The sequence below is a fragment of the Rhinatrema bivittatum genome, chromosome 8 (genome assembly GCF_901001135.1).
Source record: "Rhinatrema bivittatum chromosome 8, aRhiBiv1.1, whole genome shotgun sequence".
NCBI lineage: Eukaryota > Metazoa > Chordata > Amphibia > Gymnophiona > Rhinatrematidae > Rhinatrema > Rhinatrema bivittatum.
The window spans coordinates 225,476,757-225,500,442 of NC_042622.1; the positions used below are offsets into that span (position 1 = coordinate 225,476,757).

General features: G+C 50.4%; 1 protein-coding gene across 1 annotated transcript in view; it reads right to left on the reverse strand.

Annotated features, from left to right (window-relative positions):
- Positions 1-1,368: 1,368 nt before the first annotated feature.
- ANO8 (anoctamin 8) overlaps positions 1,369-23,686 on the reverse strand; it is a 49,011-nt gene continuing 26,693 nt past the window's right edge. Inside the window, 13 exon segments of the mRNA XM_029613551.1 lie at positions 1,369-2,283; positions 3,520-3,630; positions 5,307-5,438; positions 6,038-6,229; positions 6,564-7,316; positions 7,862-8,005; positions 8,590-8,664; positions 16,028-16,083; positions 22,412-22,538; positions 22,629-22,781; positions 23,188-23,229; positions 23,232-23,278; positions 23,281-23,350. Of these exon segments, the coding sequence (XP_029469411.1) occupies positions 1,627-2,283; positions 3,520-3,630; positions 5,307-5,438; positions 6,038-6,229; positions 6,564-7,316; positions 7,862-8,005; positions 8,590-8,664; positions 16,028-16,083; positions 22,412-22,538; positions 22,629-22,781; positions 23,188-23,229; positions 23,232-23,278; positions 23,281-23,350 (2,559 nt within the window). The 3' untranslated portion in view covers positions 1,369-1,626.

Sequence of the window (23,686 nt, forward strand, 5' to 3'; positions counted from 1 at the left end):
ACTAACACGGACCTTCTCAAGGGAGACAGGGACTCTGCTACCAGTCCTGACCAACGCTCCCTCTAAGCTGTGCACGTCCGCATCTGATCGTGAACCCAGCGCACACAGCAAAACATAGCGCACACAAGAAATCCCAATATCATTTGCGCTATGCTGGCTGGTGGCGCACTAACTTGAACTCTGCTTATAAAAAGTTGCAAAAAAAAAAAAAGAACATTTTCGCACACTTAACCTTTCAAAAATTAGAGGGAACATTGATCTTGACAAGGGCTGACTGTGTCTGTAACGTGACCTGAAGCCACCACTTCCAAACAACTCTGTAGCCCAAATTAATAACCCTGCCACATCTGAGTAACAGCGTGCCACGAGCCCCTCTCATGCAGGGTCCTCCAGAGCCTTTGCTGAACAGAGGGGAGAGCTGGAAGATTTCCGCATGTGGCTTTCTGCTTGTCTGGGGTTTTAGTGCACTTCTTTGTATTAAGGCCACGGACTGGAGCCTTGGATTCTGACTCAATGGGATCCGGTCTTCATTCCACAATGATCCCATGGTCTCATCAAAATTTCAGCAGCACCCAAGAGACCCTAACTCCAAAGCATTCGCTAACTCATCAAGAACTCTTCCAAAACTGGGAGCCTCTCCCTTTCCGATCTCTGATCCTTAATGGGATACGATCCTGCTCCAAGGGTATTGCTATAAATATATACATAAGAGTTTGCTACGTATTGTACAGTGATAATGTTCCCACACAGCTCTGCCAATGCACCTCACTCCTGTACTGCAGCACTCTCTGCTATTCCAGTACCGAGACCCCTCCACACACAGCTCTGCCAGTGCACCTCACTCCTGTACTGCAGCACTCTCTGCTATTCCGGTACCGAGACCCCTCCACACACAGCTCTGCCAATGCACCTCCTGCTGTTCCAATACTGAGCTACCACTCCCTTCTCCCCCCAGCTCTGCCAACGCATCTGCCGTGCAGTAATTTCTGCTCTCCCTGTACTAAAACTGTCACACACACAGCTCTGCCGGTGCATCTCATTCCTACCCTGTGGCATTCGCAGCTATTCCAGTACTGAGATCCCTCTCCACACAGCTCCAGCAATGCACCTCACTCCTGCCCTTCGGCACGCCCTGCCAATGCACCTTTTCTCTTGCTATTCCAGCTCTGAGCACCAGCACAAACAGTTTTCACAATACACCTCAATCCTGTCCCACAGTGCCCTTTGCTACTGTAGTATCGAGACCCCCCCCCCCCCCCCGCCCCCCGCCACAGCTCTGCCAATACACCTCAGTCCTGCCCTGCAGCACTCCCCGCTAGTCCAGGACCGAGACCCCCCCCCCCTCACACACAGCTTCGCACCTCGCTCCTGCCCCTCCCCCCTCCCCACCAGCACCTTCTGTCTAACCCGGCAAGGGCCGAGAACCCCCTGCAGAGTTGCTTTGGTAACAGTTTGCGTTGGCCGGGGTGGGGGGAGGTGGGTGTGCCATGATTTGTCTTTGCAGTATGATCGTATATCTCCCCCCCCCCCCCCTGAGCTGAATGCCTGCCTGTGCCCAAGCCACTGAGATATGTGGATCATTCTGCCTGAAGAACAGAACAGGGTCAGCCCTCCCCTTCCTCCTCCTCAGTGCTTCAGAGCAACACCTTCCTCTCCGCATCGGACACTGGGCTCTGCGGGGTAACTGTGATCCTCCGTCACCCCGGCGAGGTGAGGTTTCCCCAGCACTCTCTCCACGTTCTCCAAGGGAGGCCCGGGCCGGGGCTGGCTGGATATGGCAGTGGCCCCGTTGCTGCTGACTTCAGACTTGCCCCCAAAGTTGAACAGCTTGCCCGGGTTGAATGGCTTGGTGGGCGACTGCACCTTCTCCGGGTCTCTCTTGGTCTCCGGCGACTTCAGGAACTTAAAGCTGAGGAACCCCGGCAGTTTGATGTCGCTGCTGGTGGGGGACTGCGGCGACTTGGCGGTGGCGGCCGCGCCGGCCGCCCCGCCCCCCGAGAGGAACTTTCCCTGCAGCGGGATGATCTGTTTCAGTTTCATGACGTTGTTGTTGGCCAGCAGGGAGCTGGGCCTCTTGGGCCTCTCCGAGCCGTGGGAGCCTTTGGCCTTCGCCTGGGATTTCTCGCCGGCGTGCTCCTGGCCTGCGGCCTCGGCCTTCCCGTCGCCTCGGCTGGACTCGCGCTCCTTCCGGGCATGGTACTCCGCCTGGCGCTGGCGCTCCTCCTCTTCCCGCTTCCGCCGCTGCTGCTGCTGGTAGTGATGCTGGGCCTGCCGTTCGTGTTTCTGTAGAAAGAGGAAGCGTAAGAACAGTCACGGGGGTCGACCAACCTCGCGGGGGGAGGGGCGCTTCTGGGCTCTGGCTTCCCTGCGTTTGGCCTGCCGTTCCCCCAGGGGCGCATGGGTTTTGCACTTAAAACCCTGCCGCAGCCAGATGCGGGGGAAGAGGAGCAGGAAACGGGATTTACTGCTGCCGATCTCTGGGGGCCGATGCAATAAAGCGCGCTCGGGGGTTACGCGCGTTTTCGACGTGCTAGAGTGGCGCCCCATGCAGTAAGGAGATTAGCGCGTCCAAAACGCGAGCCCACACAAACGCGAACCCGATGGCGCCCGTCAGATGTAAAGTGCATGTAGATGAGGCCATTAGATATTACCCCCGATGCGGTACCAGCGCTGGGCGCCCAACGCATGCTTTTTAATGCAGCAAATTTGACTCCAGCCCCGGAGGTGGAGTAACGTCAGCTTGCAGTCAAGGGCTCATGAGAAACATTAAAAAATAGGATCTCGGTGCTGGGATAAGCAGGTCCTCCCCCTTCTATCATTGTGACACTTTCATTTACTGCTTTTTGTGGGGAAAAATAACTGAATATTGTCACTTCATTAAGAAAAAAAACACTTTTCTTATGGCCACACAATTTAGGCGTCCATAGCAAGGGACGCCTAATATTTTGCTGAGGTTGCTGAAGTGAATCATAACAAAAAAAAAGGAAACGGGCTGAAAACGGACGCTCGTATTGAGCGCCCGTTGCAATCAGGCGCCCCATGCAATAAACCATTGAGCGCCACGGACGCACAATTTTCCTTCAGGCGCTCCCTTTTTAACGCTGCTTCTCATTTAAATCTTGCACCGGGCGCTCAGGGGGACGTGGCTGCGCACATTAAGACCCCGGGAGCTCAGTGCTAGCGCCCCCTTTTCCAGTGCGCGTTTTGCTGCGTCGACTCCTCTGTGAAAATGCCCAACGATAACAAAAAAAAAAATGAATGAGCTGGACTGCACTTGTCCCTTCTACCGCAAGTGATTCCCAGGATAGAGAATATTTTCTAGCCTTGTAACTGGTTTAAGAGAAACAGGTGGGTCTGGTTTCCTGTGGGTAAGCCAGGGTTTTCTCTCTCGTTTTGTAGCCTGTGAGCCCATTGCACAGCGCTCCCTCGGGATCTCACCGGGATGCTGTTCCCGGGCCGCGCCCGCGGGCAGCACCGCCTGGCCAACGCCGGGGCAGGAGACGGGTGGATCAGACGTACCTTGAAGGCCTCCCTGCGCTGGTACTCTAGCTTGGCCATCTCCTCTGCCACCCAGGCGGGGATGTCGGGAACAGCCACGTGAATGATGTACTTCAGCAGCAGAGCAAAGTGCTGGGGGGAGCGAGGCAGACATGGTGAGAGCTCTCTCCCGCGGGCACAGACTCCCCACACACACACACAGCACGGACAGAGTCACAGAGAGGGCCACATTTAGAAGCAGCTACATGAATATAGTGCCACTTGGACAACTATATTTTAGCTGGCTCTCTTATTCTCCAGCTAAAATCTAGCAGGTAACAGAGGTGTTCCTGGATCATTTCACGGAGGAGTTACGTAGGCCACCTAAGTTATCTGCCTAACTCCAATATTCAGACCTGTTCTACAGTTAGTCGGATACCCTTAAGATAGCTGGTTATATTCAATAGGGTGGCTGCACTATTGAATATACCTTCAAAGCTAGCCAGATAAGTTTATCTGGCTAACTTTGCTATCCAGACAATGACTGCACATGGTCCTCACATCTTCCCTGCTTCAAGGGCAATAGCACTTGGTGGTGCAGTGTCTGGATTTTTTTTTATTGCTCACAGCTTCCCATCCCAGCATGCCACATCAGCTCTAAATGTGCACAGTAAGAACACTGCAGCCGATTTCTCATATCCTTTGACCAGCAGGCTATAAAAACCTCCAACCCTCTTTTGATGCCCTGCCTAAACCCTCTGCTCTTCCGCATTCTGCTAACATAGACCACGTGGCCTCTCCAGTCTGCCCATTCATCCACCTAATTTAGCTTTACAATTCCCCTCAGTCCCTCAGAGATCCCCTGTGCTTATCCCATGCTTTCTTGAATTCAGAATAACAATTTCATCTCCACCACCTCCACTGGGAGGCCGTTCCACACATCCACTACTCTCTTTGTAAAGAAATGACTCCTGAGTCCACCCTCATCCCATGACCCCTCGTTCTAGAGCCTTCTTTCCATGCCTCCTGTGCATGGAAACCTTTGATTTATTTAAAATGTCTTTATCATCTCTCACCTTTCCTCTAGGGTGTACATGCTTAGATCTGTAAATCTGTGCCCATATGCTTTATAACAAGGACCATTGACCATTTTAGTAGCCACCCTCTGGACTGACTCCATCCTGTTTAAATCTTTTTGAAGGTACGGTCTCCAGAATTGTGCACAGGATTCCGAGCGAGTCCTACCAGGGGCAACATCACCTTTCTTTTTTTAGTTTTAGGAGAGGCTGATCCAGCCCTGCTTTTATCCCACTGCATGCCTGGACTTGTAGTTCTAATTTCCCTTAGAAAGTACCGGACTACACCTCCCAGCGTGCAGTGGGATAAAGCTGGGACTGGATCGGCTTGTTCTCGGTTCCTTTCACAAGCAGAATGTGGAAGAAAATGTGTCCGGGAAGAAGAAAGCAGGAGCCATAAGGGCAGAGATTTCCTGCAGGTGGAGGACTTGCCGGGGCTGGATTTAAGATTTAGGCGCTCATAGGCAGGGTTGGAGAGAGGGGGCTGGGAGACCCTTTCAGTTAGAAAATGGTGGAAGTCCCTTCCCCAGAGCCCCAGAGCGGTGTCCCTCTGACGTGGACAGTGGGAGCAGACGCTTCCTTGGTACAACTGCACTTCTTTGGCCCGGGTATTTGGGACCTTCATAATTTGGCTTCCTAGGCAATTGCCTGTGTTGCCCATGGTTAAGTCTGGGCCTGGGTCTTGCTCTGTTCTCACCCTTCGCTCTGACACACCCTCCCCCCCTTCCCTTCCCTTCAGTGGGGTTCTTTTACCTCCAACACCACGATGCAAATTATTGCGCCCTCCGGAGTGAGCCAGGGGAACAGGCGCTGCAGCTGCCCACACTGACCAATCAGGTAGCAGTTCACCACAATGGCAAGGACACCCATTGCCTCCATGACCTTCTGTAAGAGAAACATGCAGGGGTCACACAGCTGCTGCAGTCCAGAGACGGGCGAAGGAAGAGCAACATGGAAACTGGGTCTCCACACCCTGAGAAAAATGCTCATTTTTTACCCTCCCCAAAATTGCGACACTGATGTCCCACCATTTTTTTTCTGTTGCTATTTTTTTCCCCAAAACCTGGTGAGAATTCATTAGCCAGGCAATGGCCATTTGTGAAAAGGTGGCACAATATGTGGCCAAGACTAGTTTTTTTCACTAGCACTCACTCTCATGAGTGAAACCCCACACGGAACCTGAGAAATAATGACATGCACGTAATTCCCTGCACATCAACCAGACAAGGACTAGATCCATGAAACATTATTAACCAAGTGATCTGGGATTTGCCACCGCTTGCTTCTGGGAACGAGCAGCAGGGAGCGGCTCTAGCAGGTATTTTCAAACCCGGACCGGCCACCGTCGGAGATAGGATAACACTCTCAATCTTAGAATACATCGCAGGGTCTCAGGTCACGTGTCCAAGCCACACACACACACACACACACACACACACACACAGATGCACGCATTCCTCCTGGCAAGACGGCCTGGGGCTTACCTGCCACTGACCGATGCTCTCCACCCGCTGGCCGAAGGGCCGCTGCAGCCCTGCACACAGCTTGAAGGCGTCGCTACGGATCTCAATGATGTTGTTGGTCAGGGCACACATGGCGGCTAGCGGGAAGGCAGAGGAGAACAGCACCACGTAGCCAAACTGGATGAACATCTCCTGGTAATCCTGGAACGTGTCCTGGGGCACAGAACACATCGACATGTAAAAAACGTCTGGGACATGGCACCCCCCCCAGCCACAGATGTAAAACCTTTGGTAGAGAACCCATCAGCACATGTGAAACCCCAGCGTCAGGCCCCCCCGGGCACAAATAAGTCAGGCGTGTAAAACCCTGGAACATGCCCCGGGAGTAGAAGAAGGGAATGCCGGCCCGCACAAGGACCGACAGGTTTTGAGGTGCAAGTTTTGGGGACCTGCAAAGATGCTGCCCCTGGCACCGAGCAACGTGGGATTAACGCCCCCCGAACCTCCCGGCGGGATTAACGCCCTGAGCACACCCAGCAGCATTCACCTCATACTTCTTCATGCAGCTCTCCACCTCCGCCTGCGTTAGGTTGGTGGCGTAGTCTTCCTCCGGAGGGTCGATCCAGGAAATGCGATGCTGCTTCCTGGCCTCTCCCTCCTCTTCCTCTCTGCTTTTCCCCCACCCCGCCCTCCTTGTCTTCTGCTGCCGGAGAACCACCGTCAGCTCCTGGACCTCCTTTCCCTTCAGGGGGCTGCCCGAGAGCGTTTCATTCTCCTCCTCTTCCTCGCACAGCTCAAACATGGAGGCAGCGTCCATGCCCTTCTCCACCATGGTGGGACTGCCCTCCTCCAGGAAGCTGTCCTCCTCCAGGGAGCTGGCCATGCTCTTCCTCTCGGCCCTGTCAAGGAAGCTCACCCGCTTCAGCTTCAGGCCACAGTCCATGATGCTGTCGTCGTCCTCCTCCTCCTCCTCTTCCTCCTGCCTCTCCTCTCCTTCTTCCTCGGGGACCCCGCAGCCGCCGTTGAGGCACTTCTTCTCACCGGCGGCCTCGTTCAGGCCGGGGGCGCCCTCCTGAGGCAGCTCTCCCGCTGCTGCCCTTGGCTGCGCCGGCACAGGCTGGGCTTGGCCGGCCCTGGGTTTGGCGTAGGCTTGGGCGAGTAACTGGAGGATGCCCTGCGAGACCTCCCGGACCGTCTCCGCGCTGAGGCCCCCGGTCTTGAACCTCTCGTAGAGGTGGGGCTGGGACACCTCCTTTACGTTCTGCAGAAACTGCCGCATGATCAGGAGGGTGGCCAGCATCTGTGGGGGGAAAGCACCAGAAAAGGCAGGTAATGTTCTCCCAGCTACCAAGAGAGGCAGCGGCACTGGCTACCGAAATCCTTTGCTAATACGACCCTCTACTAAAAACGGTCCATGCATGGGGATAAAATTGTTTGACAAGGAACATTTTTTCGCTTTTTGTATATTGGCATCTTTGTGATCTATTGGGGAGCTGCTGCTGCTGCTAGGGGCAGTTTTGGGCTATCTAGAGCACTTTTCATCCTGTTCATCTTCACAACCCCCCCCCCTCTCTGGCTTTCCATCCCTTTAGTGGCATCTGCCAAACCCAGTAAAGCTAACAATAAGAATACAAGTGACAACAATACAAGTTCCTACATCACGAGCGGCTTGTTAATCGGTGGAATACAAAGCTAGATATCGTTACGGAAAGGGCTAGCGTGAAAAAGGAACCAGCCCCCACCCCTGCCCCTCCCCCACCACTGTTGGCAATCCTCTGCCCAAACTCCGGAGCCTGTCAGCCCCCAGAGAAATCCCCCCCCCCTCACCCTACCCAATGCCCGTACTTTGGAGCGGGTCAGGCACCACAGAAAGCCCAGGAGGCCTTTGAGGAGGATGAGTGAGAGGTGGAGGTGCAGGAGGAGGAAAGGAAGGAGAGCGTCTCGGACCTGACGCAGGAGGCTTTGGGAGAGGGAGAAGACTAGCAGGAGCTGTGGAAGGGCAGAAGAGAGAGAGAACAAAGGGGAAAAAAAATGAGTAACCAAAGTAGAGGTGAAACGTAAAAAAGAAATCAAAGAGATGTAAGAAGCAGGTGAGGCCATGCAGCTGGGAGCAGCGGAGCCCACCCCAGGAGGGCGATGGGCCCCTTCTTAAACACCCACGGGAGTCCGGCTCAGGTGCAAAGGATTTGCATTCAAAAACCAAGCAAAGTCAGCAGCAAAGGCTGCTTAAAAAAAAAAAAAAAAGCACCTTAAAGAGCTAGAAACAAAAAGAGCACATCAGACAGTGCCCGTGGATTCAGAGAAGCACTCAAACAGAATCAGCTCTGCAGCATGAAAACTGTAAACCATCAGCAATTGTTTTAAAATTTGCAAAAGGACACTAGAAGGTCGCGTGGCTTCTGAAAGCTGTGCCATGCATCCCTCACGATGGGGCCTAGGGAGGAACGCGGGGGATCTTCAGTGATGCAGAAGGAAGGGAATGAGGCCAAAGACCAAGGTATCGAGATTAGGAGGGAGCAGGGGCGGACGAGAGAGGGCATGCGTTCATATGCTGCGTTTCCATGTTGCGTTACCTCCTTCAGCCTCTCCATGTCTTTGAGGTAGAAACCAATGTAGAAAAGACTCAGGTACGAATTTACAAACTGAAACTGTTGGAAGAAACAGAGAGAAAGAGGTTATTAACAGAAGAAAGCATGAGGGAACCATCAATCGGAGTAACTGCACGCAGGGTGACCTCCAGTCCTAGGAGGTGAGAGACTCTGTATCCCTGCACCCATTCCCTAAGCCTTGCAGTCCTAGGGGGCTCTCTGTCGCTTTTGCCTGGCCCCTTGTGAGAAGCTGCGGCCTAGTGGTTAGAGCAGCAGAATGAGAACCAGGGAAGCCAGGGACCAAACGCCACGGAGACCCCTCATAAACCCGGGCAAATCACTTCACTCTCTCTTCAGGTAACTTGGAATCATAGCAACGTGACAGCAGAAAAAGTCCTACCTAATAATCTGCCCCTTCTCACCTCTACAATCCTTACCACTCCCTCAGAGATCCCCTGTGCTTCTCCCACGGGACCCACTCACGCTGTAAGCTCTTTTGGGCAGGGATTCATTGCTCCTGAATTTGAACAGCTTTGTATACCATCTCAAGCGTCATTTGGAAAGGCGAGCTAAAAATCTAAAAACTGTTATGATCACCCTTATGCACCTCCTATGGGATCAGATCTGCCCGTGATCTTAACCTTACCACAGTGTTCAGGCCTATTTAGGGGTAGGGAAGAGGATTGAGTAGCAACAGAGGAATAGGATGATACCAAAATCTGGTAGACAGCCAGGAAGGTGTGGAAGACATGAGGTGGGATCTAGCAAAGTTTGAGGAATGCCAGCTGAGATGTAATGCTAAATAACGCAGAGAAATCCATTTCGGCTGCAAAAAAAACCCAAGGGAGAGGTACAGTATTTGAGGTGAAATTCTTCGAAGGACAAAGGAAGAGCGGGATCTGGGGACGATTGTATCTGATGATCTTAAGGTGGATAAAGCAATGGCAAAAGCCAGAAAGAGGAACCATATTATGTCCAGGTGTGCTGCCGCCTGAGCTTTAATGGAACTAAGGGCCAGCCCCCTGACCAGGCCTGATTGCAGGAAGTCTAAAAATTTGTGGTATGCCGGATTATTTGTCATAGAAATCCTCAAATATCTGCCATATCCTGACATATGCTAATGATGTTGACACCTTTTGAGCTTTCAACGTAGCTGAGTTCATGGTTGAGGAGTAACCTCTCTTACACAAGCATGTCCTTTCAAGGGCCAGACCGTAAGAGAGAATAGAGCCAGCTCCTCCACTGGGACCAGTCCTTGCCAGAGAAGGTCCCGCTCCATAGGAAAGCGCAGCAGGGTTCTCTTCAGTGGCCTCACTAGGCCTCCATGCCAAGGCCTCCTTGGCCAATCTGGGCCTACTAATATCACCATGGAGGAATAGCCTTCTACTCTTTTTATTGTCTTGCCTCCCAGAGGCCATGGTGGAAAGACATATAGAGGGCTGAGATGTGGCCATGGGCATACAAGCGAGCCTAAGCCCTGCAACCTGCCTGCAGAACATGTCGCCCTTGTGGTTTGTCCATGTTGTGTCCATGCCTGGGCAACTCCACCAATCCACCGTCATATGGAAGGATTCTGGGTTCAGCTCCCACTCTCCTGGATTCAGCCTGTTCCAACTGAGAAATTCAGCTGGGCAAATCTCCTTCCCTGCCATGTACGCTGCTCAGAGCAGGGGGAGGTTTTCTTCCACCCATTTGCGCACAAGCTGGGCTGCCTCTTGCATTAGCATGCGGCTGCAGGTGCACACACCCCACCCCACCCCCAGTTTACGTATGCCACTGTTGTGGCATTGCCTGACCAAACTGTGACTGCCTTTCCCTTTAGCAAGGGGAAGAAGCATTGGGAAGCCAATCTGACAGCTGTTTCCAGCCTATTTTGGCCACTGAACTTCTTCCTCTGACCTCTGCCCTGTAGCTACCTGGCTCTGGCAGTGCACCCCCCCCCCCCCCCCCCCCCGGCTCTCCAGGCTGGCATTCATGGCGACTGTGGTCCAGTCAGGAGATGCTAGGGCAATTCCTTTCTGCAGATTGGAGGGCTGTAGCTACCAATCCGGGCTCCTCCTTACCTCCAGAGGTACTTGTAGCCAGCAGTAGAAATCCTGGAAAGAGGTCAGCCGGCGGGGCAACAAGGATTGCTGAAGTGGCTTCATAAGTGCTCTGGCCCATGAGCCCAGGTTCAGCGACATGAGGCACTGCAGCTGCGGACAGTCCCAAGCTCTGGGTGAATCCCGAAATTTGAAAGGCCAGCACCTCGTCTCTTCTGCTGGGAGCTGGCGTGACTCATCCTTCCCCTTGTATCGAGATGAGCCCTATAGAAATTCTAGGGTCTGAGATGGAACTAGGCTGCTTTTTGCGTGGTCAGGAGATGGACTTCCATCCCCAAGGCTCTGCAGCTTTCTTGCACTGATTTGTCGTCTAAGAAGGGGTTGCAGCATAATTTCCCGTTTGCGCCAGACTGCTGTCACCACTATCAGGGCCTTGGCAAAGGTCTGTTATGTCATCGCTAGGTCTAAGAGTGCTGTTACGATGCTGCTCGCGGAGCCCATCCCGTGAGCAGCCTCTCCCTGCCCGATGCCACCACTGCTCCCGCAGGACATCCTATTCACCCGGCCCGACACCACGCCGCTGCATTCTCGCAGCATAGGCCGCTCTGCATCACCACTGCCGCTCCTGTGTGGCCCGACGCCGCTCCTCTTCCTCACAACAGAGCCGCTGCTGGGGCGTCTTTTCATGGCCCTAGTGCCGCTGCCGACTTCACCTTCCTTGTGGCTAGGAAGCCGCCACTGTCTTCATTCTTTTCGTGGCATGGAGCCGCCACCAGGACGCCTCATCTTCGTGGCATGGAAGCCGCTCTTCCTTCCATCTTCAAGCAGCTAGGAAGTCGCTGCCGACGCTCCTTTTCTCGGCCCTGGTGCCGCCGCTGTCGTCTTCCACCTTCACGGCAGGAACGTCGCCGACGCCTGCTCCTGCCTGTCCCCGGGCCTCTGCTCAACATTTAAAGGGCCAGTAGCGGGAACTCCATCAGACGACCTCATCAGCCTGTGCCTAGTCCAGCCCTATAAAAGGGCTCAGCTCTCACTTCTAGGGGCCTTTGAATCGGGTCACACAGTTGTCTGTGGTCTTCTTCTGGTCAAGGTCCTCCATTGTCTTCTCGTGTCTTGATGGCTCCTTGTTAGATGTTCTAGATGTTCCTGGTCCTGTTCTTTGTTGGAGCTCCTTCGTTGTCTCTTCGGTGTCCTAATGATCCATGTCTTGAAGTTCCAATGCTCCAAGTCCTGAAATTCCTGATGTTCCATGTTCCAGTTCTAGTCCTGATGTCCTCATCTCCAGTTCTTCATCCTGCTCCCAGGTTTCCTGCTTGTCCACCTTTCCTGGCATGGTCTGTGACCAACCCATGGGGGGCTGTGTAGGGCGCCTCGTGGCACAAGGCCTGTCTTCACATCTGCAGCTCATTGTCTCCGGAAGGCCCTTGTTTTTAATGCCGAGGTCTGTTCCTGAATCTGAATTCTGAGTCTTGAATCCTGAGTCTTGAATCCTGTTCCCGGTCTTCGGAGTACCTTGTTCCTGCTTCCGTCCATGCTCCTGACTCAAGCCAGAACCTGCTCCGCTTCAGCGTGGTCCGCAACCAGCCACGGGCAGCTGTGTAGTGCATGCCTCGGTGTAGGCCTCTCCTGAATCTTCGACATGTTTCCGGTTCCAAGTCTTCACTTTCTCGCCTGGAGTTTGCCTCGCCTTCGGCGTGGTCCATGACCAGCCATGGGTGGCTGTGGAGGGCGTGCTGCAGTGCAGTACTCACCCTGTAATAGTGTCTGAATTCTGAATCCTTGCCTGAGTCTTCCAAGTATCCTGGATCCTTGTCCGAGTTTTCCAAGTTCCACGAAATCTTGTCCTAGTCTTCCAACTATCCTGAAACCTCATCTGAGTCTTCCAAGTTCCTCGAGTCTGAGTCTGAGTCTTCCAAGTTTCCTGAGTTTCATGTCTCATCTCGTTCCTGCCCTCAGCCTCCGTCTGGCCTCATGCACTCATCGTTCCCAAGCGGCGGATCCGGAAGGGCTACCGAGTGGCCGGAGGGCTACTCTCGAGACCAGCATTGCGTTGCTGGGTCTCACCAGTGCATGCAGGTCCAGTGGAGGGCTGAGCCTGCCTTGTTCCAGTTCCTGATGTTCCAAGCCTTTATCGTGGTCCAGCCTTGTTCCAGCTCCAGCCCGTGCCTGAACACTCTCACCTCCCACGATGTGTGTCTTGGGGCTCCTCCCTGAGTCACACCGTGGCCCAAGGGCTCACAATCCCTCTAGAGCAAGTGACTGCACCTCCACGCTCGCACCAGGGACTACCTGAAATTGAAAAATGTCCTCCCAAGATACAGAAACTTAAGAGGTTTTGGTGGGACATCTGAGTGGGAAGGTGAATATATGTTTCCACCCGATTCAAGGAAGCCAAGTACTCTGCCGTCATTACCGATCGCAACGTCTGTATTTGAAAGTGGGACAAAGGCTGGCACCTGTTGACCTCCTTCAGACCCCATACCAGGCAGAAGGCGCCATCTCTGGGGGAACCACAAGGTGTATTGAGTAGGTGCCCTGCCCCTTCTCCTGTGAGGAAGGTGCTGCCATTTTCTCAGTGTTTCTTTCACCACCTCTCCTCGAGAGGAGATTATACAAGGGAGACCAGAAGCCCTCTGGGACTTGCCTTGCACACTTGGGGGGGGGGCGGCATAACCCTTTGCACGACATCCAGGACCCCCTGGTCCATCATGATTCAGATCTATTCTGCATAGAGCCACCTACCAATTCTACTGCCAGCAGGACTGCTGCTGACCCTCAGGCTAAGCGACTGCCATCTGCCGCTATAGGGACTTCTGTTTTTGCATTTTGAATGGGATTGTCGAACTAGTTTGTATCTGCACCAGTCCCAAAGATGCTGGAATCTTGGTCCTCACACCTAGACGGTCCCTATCCTCAGAGTCTCCGGAGTTTGATGCTCCAATACCTTTTCCAGTCTTCCAAAAAACACAAAAACTCCTCTTAAGGGGCAATTAGCAAAGGCTTGAATCTGATGCCTAACTGCATAACCATTGGAGCCTCCTGTCTCCTGAACCTTCCTCCCTCAATCCCCCATGGCGTCTACTAATGTTAACTAACGTAAACCGATGTGATATGTTCTCATGAAACTTCGGTATATAAAAATTACATAATAATAATAATAATACTAGGCAGCCATGGCTAGTCCCAAGTGGGCTGGCTCAGCATACTCTGAAAGCTGCAAGTCTGCCCTACGAATAGAGGCCTGCAGGGTCCTAGATTTGAGGGACAGCTTTGCTTCAAAGAGTAGCTTCTAACTCTCAGTCATGCGGGACCTTCAAGGCTGTTCCTGCGCATCACCTGGGAAACCAAAGCATCAGCCTGTGGGACACTGAGGAGACAATTTTCTCATTCCGAGGTGAGGGGAGCTTCTACTCCCCTTTGGGGTCTGCTTACTCTGAAAGACGCCTGTGCCCCAACGTGCTAAGCAGCAGGACGCTTTCAGCCAGCCCTGGATTTGTCCGTAGGCCCCCATTATGCCTGTGCCTGGGGGTGGCAGGCTGGCTGAGCTTTGCTGCCTTTCAGCTCTGCCGAGTCTCATTCAGCAGAGAGCAGGCCCTCTGCTGCCCTGCCATAGACCCTTACCGGGGGGGGGGGGGGGGAGGAGAAAGCACCAAAAGTGCCTAGGGATGGAAAAACCCTAAATCTGTCCCTACTCTCAGCTGTTCCTCGACTCCCTGGAGGAACGAGGTCCCCTCTGCCATGCTCTAGGAAGAAAGATCACCAGCAATGAGAACTCCCCCTCTTCCTGGAGGCCCCGAGGGACCCCTGGGTGGCCACTTCTTCTGCCCAGAATCTTTTCTGAAATCCAGGGCAGTTGCTCCTGCCAAGGGGGCAGGAGGTTCAAGATCCTTCCCTGCCTGCTTAAGAACCGTCCCTTTGGCGATAACCACAAGATAGGGGCCTCCGAGCGGGAGTTTTCCTAGCTTTCGCATGGCGCAACGGACCACGGGGTGTATTTCCCAGTTACCCCAGCTGTCGATCATGGGGGCGTGCGTTTTAGCACCAGAGCTATCTGCTGCCGGAATAACCGCAGGGAAGGGAAGGGAAAAGAAACATATTTTTGGTTTTCCTTTTGCCCCTCCACGGGAAAAGGGCTTCCTTTAATGCCAGCTGTCCTGGCTCTCCCCTCTAATCTGCTTCGCTTGATCCTCCCCGAGGCCAGGGGGGAGAGCTTCTGGGATCTCAGGACTAGGATGGCCCTCTCAATAGGGCCAGAACCATCCTGCCACACCCCGAACCTGCTTGGGCCACTGGCCATGCTCCTCCTCCCTCCTAAGCATAACAGCGTGGGAACGGGGAAACGACACTCTCGCCTCGGCACGAAGAAGGATTCCCCTGCAGAATAAATGTCACCACTAACCTCCGCCTGCAAGCCAATCTGCCTGAGGCGTCCATGGAAATAAAAGCCTCTCTCCTTATCTTTTCCCAAGCATGGTGCCATCCAAAAACATCAGCACCATCTCCTCTGTGCCCCAGCAAATCAGGCACTCACCATCCTCTGGTGCCTGCCACAGGCAGCTGCTTCCTTAGGCACAGACTCCCATTTTCACTTTTTTTTTTTTTTTTTTCCACTTTATTGTCTTATAGTCTGAGGAGAAAGGACATGGGGAGGAGAGGGAGAGAGGGGAGAGAGAAAGACAGAGAGGGAGCATCCTTGAAGATCCCCTCGCTTTAACAGGCTAAGGAACCCTCCTTTGGAGAATCTCCAGGCCCTTCAGAGTACTGTGATTACTGCCAGGGGACTCGACCAGGGTCTAGTCCGGGAATACTTTTTCCACTGGGAAAATCAACCCCTAATGGCTGTTGTCCCGGTAGCAACAAGGACTCAACCAGGCCAGGGCTGAACCTAGACTCTGAGAGCAAATGTCCTCTTCGCATGTCCGCAATTGCTGGAGACAGAGACTACTGGTATTGGCCAGAATCACACCTCCCTTATAGCTCAGAATGAGGTTATAAAAGAGGTATGTCCTCTGTCTCCATCACCTGTGGAAGAGGAAAATCCTATATGTGATCTAGCAAGAAGATAAGGAATTCAAATTCAAATTCAATGCTGATACCATAAATGTCTATTGGAAGGCACATTCACTCCTTAGATGGGAGGAAAGGTGCAATATGATAACTTTAACAGTGAGTGTGTTTGGATGTGATATTGTGTCTGCAGTTATCCTGGTTTTAAGCTCCAATCTCACTGCATCCTTAGAAGAATCTAACCTCCAGCACCTAGGGTAGAACCAGGACAAGCTCAGCCTGGCTCTGATGAAGTGGACCCATCGGGGATACATGCATAAATGTAGTCGTATGTTTCAGCCCGTGCCAAGCAGCAGCATTACATCAATACTCACCAGAACAATTTTGATGATGAGGTGCTTCTCGTAGGCACTCTGAAGTCGATAGTTCTCTGGAAGGAGAAGAGTTAAAGGCATTGAGAATAGAATGACAGAGCGGAGGCCACAGTCTCCACACTACAAACCACACGTCATCTGTAACATAGCACTGAGAGCAGAACAACAGAGCACAGGCCTACTCCCGCTCGGGGCCACATTCTCCACACTACAAACCACACGTCATCTGTAACATAGCACTGAGAGCAGAACAACAGAGCACAGGCCTACTCCCGCTCGGGGCCACATTCTCCACACTACAAACCACACGTCATCTGTAACACAGCACTGAGAGCAGAACAACAGAGCACAGGCCACAATCTCCGCACTACAAACCACACGTCATCAGTAACACACAGTGCTGAATGCAGAACACAGCAGAGGTCACAGTCTCTGCACTATAAACCACAAGGTCCATATTAAAAAACCATTTAGATGGATGATGTAATAGTTATCTGTCTAAATGGCTTACCTGGCTATATTCAGCCTATAAGTTAGGTGGCTAGAATTTAGCCGGTTAAATTAGGGGCAGTACAGAAGGAGCGGAATTAGCCGGCTAAGTTAACCAGCTAACTCTGATATTCATTTAGCCGGATGACTTAGCTGGCTAAGTCTGGTCAAGTCAAAGAACTGTCCTAAAGCTAGCTGTTGCGTCCGTCGGTCGCAGACGGCTGTGACTGCTCTGCCTTACCTCTTTTTCTCCTCCCTTACTCTCCTTGGGCAAGATGGCTGCCTCCAGTGCCAAGTGCTGAGGATCTCGGCGTTTCCAAACGAGCATGGGCGTCCCAGTCCGCCATGCTCACTCCTGTGGCCTCCAAGGGCGCGGGCGCGCACCTCTCTGACGCTCAAATACAGGTCATGGCGGGAACCTCGGGGACGGCCCCACCTCACGACGTCAGTACCTCCGGGTATATCTAGCCTCCGCATCCGCTACCACCTTGAGCTAGCAAGGACTTCGGTTTAGCTACTCTGACCGCTCTAAGCTGCATGCTTAGACGTTGCTATCACTCCAAGGGCCTAGCTCCAGCAGAAGCTCTAGACACCCGCTCCTCGGGGGTCTCTCGCTTCCAACTTCCCTTTGGGGTCCTCACTAACTAAAGACAACCGCTCTTTGGGGGTCTTTCTCTCTCTCTACATTTCAGGATATCGGACTATCAGGGACTCGCTCCTCGAGGGCCTACCAATCATCATATCCTGCACCATGGACCTTCGGTCCCATCATTCTACCATCAGGAAGACGCCTTCATTCCGTGAGTACCTCTAATATCCAGTGCTCCAGCTCCACCCACCAGCCGCGGAGTTACCCGCACTGCGGGCTCCCGCCTATCGTGACCATCTGGGTGAGACTACACTACTGAGCCTGTTGAACGTACTGGCACATCGTGGATCTGTGCCTTACCTTCCTGCTTTACCATCTACCTACAACAGTACAATAAAGACTCTGTCCCTACTATGTCTGCTATCTGAGTTCAGCCTATCGCAGTGGTTCCCCATGGGGCCCCTCCCCATGGGCGGAGTCATCTCCATTGCGACCAAGGGTCCACAATGCCACAAACACAACACTAGCTGGCTATAGTTAGCCGGGTAACTAATTAAGATAGCAGGATATATTCAATAGTGTGGGTGCACTGTCGAATATGCCTCCATAATTAGCCAGATAAACTAATTTTGCTACCCGGAATGTGTCTGAATATAGACCTCCACATATACTCAGTAACACAGTGCTGAGAGCAGAAGAGAGCACAGCTCACAGTCTCCACACTACAAATCACACATCAACGCTAACACACAGCTCTTTGGAGCTAAACGGCAGAGCACAGCCCACAGTCTCCACATTACAAACTACACAACATCAGTAATTCAGCCCTGAGAGTAGAACAAGAGAGCACCAGCTGCATTCTCCTCACTATAAACTACACATCCATAGACAACCATACAACGCCTCTTCCGCAGCCTCCCCACTCTCCATTATGTTCTGCCTCCAGACCATGCACTCCATCACTTCCTGCCCACAAACATAGCATAAGAAATGCCCTGGGTCAGACCAAAGCTATCGAGCCCAGCATCCTGTCTCTGACAATGGCCAAGCCAGGTCACAAGTACCCGGCAAATCCCAAAACAAGTTGATGCATTTCTTGTTGTGGTCCCAAATCTACCTGTCCTAATAATGTTTTATAGAAATTTTTTAGAGAATGTTTTAGAGAAATTCTTTTTCACACAATGCACAATTAAGCTTTGGAATTCATTGCCAGAGGATGTGGTTAAGGCTGTTACTGTAGCTGGGTTTAAAAAAGATTTGGATAAGTTTCTGAGAAGAAGTCCATAAACTGCTATTAATCAATAAGGAATAGCCATTGCTCGTTACCAGCATTAGTAGCTTGAGATCTATTTAATGTTTGGGTACTTGCCAGATACTTGTGATTTGAATTGGCCACTGTTGGAAACAGGATACTGAGCTTCATGGACCTTTGGTCTAACCCAGTATGGCATATCTTATTTTCTTATGGACTTTTTCTCCAGGAGTTTGTACAAACCTCTTTCAAACTCTGCTAAGCTAGTTGCCTTGACCACATTCTCTGGCAAGATTCCATAGCATGATTGTATGCTGAGTGCAAAAGTACTTTCTATGATTTGTTTTAAATCTACTGATTGTTAGTTTCATGGAATGGCCCATTATTTTCGTATAGCGGCAAATGATGAGATTGACATAATTGGCATCACAGAGACTTGGTAGAAGGAGGATAACCAATGGGACAGTGCTATATCAGGGTACAAATTATATCGAAATGATAGGGAGGATCAACTTGGTGGGGGTGTGGCACTATATGTCCAGGAGGGTATAGAGTCCAACAGGATAAAGATCATACAAGAGACTAAATGCTCAGTAGAATCTATATTGGGTAAGAGTATAGTGATAGGAGTATACTACCGTCCACCTGGACAAAATGGTCAGACAGATGATGAAATGCTAAGAGAAATCGGGGAAGCTAACCAATTTGGCAGTGCAATAATAATGGAAGATTTCAATTACTCCAATATTGACTGGGTAAATGTAACATCAGGACTTGCTAGAGACATAAAGTTCCTAGATGTAATAAATGACTGCTTCATGGAACAATTGGTTCAGGAACCAACAAGAGAGGGAGCTATTTTAGATTTAATTCTTAATGGTGAGAGAGGTAACGGTGGTGGGGCCACTTGGCAACAGTGATCATAACATGATCAAATTTAAACTAATAACTGGAAGGGGGACAATAAGTAAATCTGCAGCTCTAACATTAAACTTTCAAAAGGGAAACTTTGATAAAATGAAGAAAATAGTTAGAAAAAAACTGAAAGGTGCAGCTGCAAAGGTTAAAAGTGTTTAACAGGTATGGGCATTGTTTAAAAATACAATCCTAGAGGCTCAGTCCATATGTATTCCACACATTAAGAAAGGTGGAAGGAAGGCAAAACAATTACAATCATGGTTAAAAGGTGAGGTAAAAGAGTCTATTTTAGCCAAAAAAACATCCTTCAAAAATTGGAAGAAGGATCCATCTGAAGAAAATAGGATAAAGCATAAGCATTGTCAAGTTAATTGTAAAACATTGATAAGACAGGCGAAGAGAGAGAGAATTTGAATTGAAGTTGGCCATAGAGGCAAAAACTCATAATAAAAACATTTTAAATTATATCTGAAGGAAGAAACCTGTGAGGGAGTCGGTTGGACCATTAGATGACAGAGGGGTTAAAGGATCTTAGGGAAGATAAGGCCATTGCAGAAAAACTAAATGAATTCTTTGCTTCCATGTTTACTGATGAGGATGTTGGAGAAATACCAGTTCCGGAGATGGTTTTCAGGGGCGATGAGTCAGATGAACTGAACGAAATCACTGTGAACATGGAGGATGTAGTAGGCCAGATTGACAAACTAAAGAGTAGCAAATCACCTGGACCGGATGGTATGCATCCTAGGGTATTGAAGGAACTAAAAAATGAAATTTCTGATCTATTAGTTAAAATTTGTAATCTATCATTAAAATCATCCATTGTACCTGAAGACTGGAGGGTGGCCAATGTAACCCCAATATTTAAAAAAGGCTCCAGGGGCGATCTGAGTAACTATAGACCAGTGAACCTGACTTCAGTGCCGGGAAAAATAGTGGAATCTTTTCTCAAGATCAAAATCGTAGAGCATATAGAAAGACATGGTTTAATGGAACACAGTCAACATGGATTTACCCAAGGGAAGTCTTGCCTAACAAATCTACTTCATTTTTTTGAAGGGGTTAATAAACATGTGGATAAAGGTGAACCAGTAGATGTAGTGTATTTAGATTTTCAGAAGGCGTTTAACAAAGTCCCTCATGAGAGGCTTCTAAGAAAACTAAAAAGTCATGGGATAGGAGGCGATGTCCTTTCGTGGATTACAAACTGGTTAAAAGACAGGAACCAGAGAGTAGGATTAAATGGTCAATTTTCTCAGTGGAAAAGGGTAAACAGTGGAGTGCCTCAGAAATCTGTACTTGGACCGGTGCTTTTCAATATATATATATATATATATATATATATAAATGATCTGGAAAGGAATACGATGAGTGAGGTTATCAAATTTGCGGGCGATACAAAATTATTCAGAGTAGTTAAATCACAAGCGGATTGCGATACATTATAGGAGGACCTGGCAAGATTGGAAGATTGGGCATCCAAATGGCAGATGAAATTTAATGTGGACAAGTGCAAGGTGTTGCATATAGGGAAAAATAACCCTTGCTATAGTTACACGATGTTAGGTTCCATATTAGGAGCTACCACGCAGGAAAAAGATCTAGGCATCATAGTGGATAATACTTTAAAATCGTCGGCTCAGTGTGCCGCAGCAGTCAAAAAAGCAAACAGAATGTTAGGAATTATTAGGAAGGGAATGGTTAATAAAACGGAAAATGTCATAATGCCTCTATATTGCTCCATGGTGAGACCGCACCTGGAATACTGTGTACAATTCTGGTCGCCACATCTCAAAAAAGATATAATTGCGATGGAGAAGGTACAGAGAAGGGCGACCAAAATGATAAAGGGGATGGAACAGCTCCCCTATGAGGAAAGGCTGAAGAGGTTAGGGCTGTTCAGCTTGGAGAAGAGACGGATGAGGGGGGATATGATAGAGGTCTTTAAGATCATGAGAGGTCTTGAACGAATAGATGTGAATTGGTTATTTACACTTTCGAATAATAGAAGGACTAGAGGGCATTCCATGAAGTTAGCAAGTAGCACATTTAAGACTAATCGGAGAAAATTCTTTTTCACTCAACGCACAATAAAGCTCTGGAATTTGTTGCCAGAGGATGTGGTTAGTGCAGTTAGTGTAGCTGGGTTCAAAAAAGGTTTGGAGAAGTTCTTGGAGAAGTCCATTAACGGCTATTAATCTAATTTACTTAGGGAATAGCCACTACTATTAATTGCATCAGTGGCATGGGATTTCTTAGTGTTTGGGGTAATTGCCAGGTTCTTGTGGCCTGGTTTGGCCTCTGTTGGAAACAGGATGCTGGGCTTGATGGACCCTTGGTCTGACCCAGCATGGCAATTTCTTATGTTCTTATGTATTATTTGAAAAGATAAATAACTGTCCTTTAGCAGTTCCACCCTATTCATGATTTTATAAGCGTCTATCATGTCTCCTTCAGCTGTTCCTTTCCAAGCTGAAGATCCCTAACCTGTGTAGCTTCTTTTCACAGGGGAGCCTTTCCATCCCCTTTATCATTTTTATTGCCCTTCTCTGCACCTTATCTAGTTCCACTATGTCTTTTTTGTGATGGGGCGACCAGAAATGCACATAGACGCAAGGCATGGTCGCACCATAGCTCAGTACAGAAGCAATATGATATTTTCATTTTATTCCCCATTCTTTTTCAGATCATTCTTAACATTATATTCATTTTTTGACCACTGCTATATGCTGAGCTTTCAATGTATTGTCCACAAGGGCTCCATGAACATCGCATGTATGTCAGTTCCTGCCAAGGGGCCATGCACATACATCACTTCCTGTCTGTGCACCTCATTTAATTTCCTACCAAAGGGCCACGTAACCTATATCACTTCCAGTCCATGAACCTCATATATATATCACTTCCTGTCCATGGACTCATACACTCTGTAACACCTCCTACCCACGAGTTACACATGCCACATCACCTCATGTTAGGGTTGACCTGGGATGAGGTGGTAACACTACTTCCTGCCCATGAGACTTTTACCAGACATCATTTCCAGAGCACACAGCCACCTCACTTCCTGCTTATGGACCACGCACCCTGTATCACTTCCTGTCCACGAGTCTTGTATGCAGAACATGTCACGTACCCATATCGTTTAACCAATAGGCGATCTTCCTGTATACCTCATCGCACGTAGTGACAAAAACAGCCAGAATGATCTTTGGAAGGAACCTCAGGATACGGGGCAGCTCTTTAATGCTCAGCACAAACTCCTGCATTAAAGAAAGACAGAAACCTGATGGCATGAGGAGAGAATGGCAGCGAGCAGCTGGCGAGCATGGGCAGGAAGAGGTGCCACTAACCTGCAGCTCAAAGCAGCCCAGCATGACGAGGAAGACAAAGGAAAGACAGGAGAGGCAGACGGGCAGGCTGACTAGATACTGAAAGAGTCTCCGCTTCCAGGGTGGGTAGTAAAACTCCTCCAGATTAGTGATGGGACTGATCCTCTTCACACCCTAGAACGGCACACACCGTAACACTGGTGAATTCCCTCCTGCATGGAACATGGCTAGGCCTTATAGTTCAGTCTGCAACCCAGTGCATTCTGGGTCTTGCAGTCCTGCTCAAATCTAAGGCTATTTGTACTTACAAAGGAAATCACTAACCCAGGGGTGGGGGTCTAAGTCAGGACACAGTATTTCAATGTTATCTATGTTACCTACATAGTCCCCCACCCTGCACTCAGTGTCCTAGATTAAATATTGGTCTATCCATTGCATCTCACGGTAAGAGTGCTGTAGAATAAAATAGTGGATTCTGCTGTTCTGTTGCTATTAGGAAGTGCCCCTCCCCACTCCATGTGCGTGTTGTACACCCATCAACAGCATCAACGATTTCTGCTGCAAGTGTCCACTCACTGACCCGAAACTGTGGACGTTGTTTCTCGATGGAGTCTGCTGGGGTGTGTCCAGTGTCCCCCACTTGTAGGCGAGCTCAGCCCCTCTGCGCTTCAGCCTTCCAGGAACAAGGAGGCCCACACTACGTTGAAGAGGGCAAAGACCACACAGCAGATGTCCCGGCTGGTCTATGGAGATAAGGGAAGGGAGTAAGGAGCAGAGATTATCATCCCACTGGTTCTCTCACCGCAAACTCCTACATAGGCAAGAGGCTCAAAGTATGAGGAGCGTGGATAACCTGTTAACCGCAGGCACCTACGTCAGGTGGGGGGGCGGATAACCATCAGGGCCAGGGCAAATCTGGGCTTATATATAAGAGAATAAGAAGTGCCCATGCTAGAACAGGCCCATAGTCCATCAAGCCCAGCGTCCTGTCTCTGACATCCTTCCATCACGGGCTTGCTGATTTGTGATTCTCCGGTAGGGCCTTGGCTGACCAGACTCCTTCCTATACCACAGCTCTT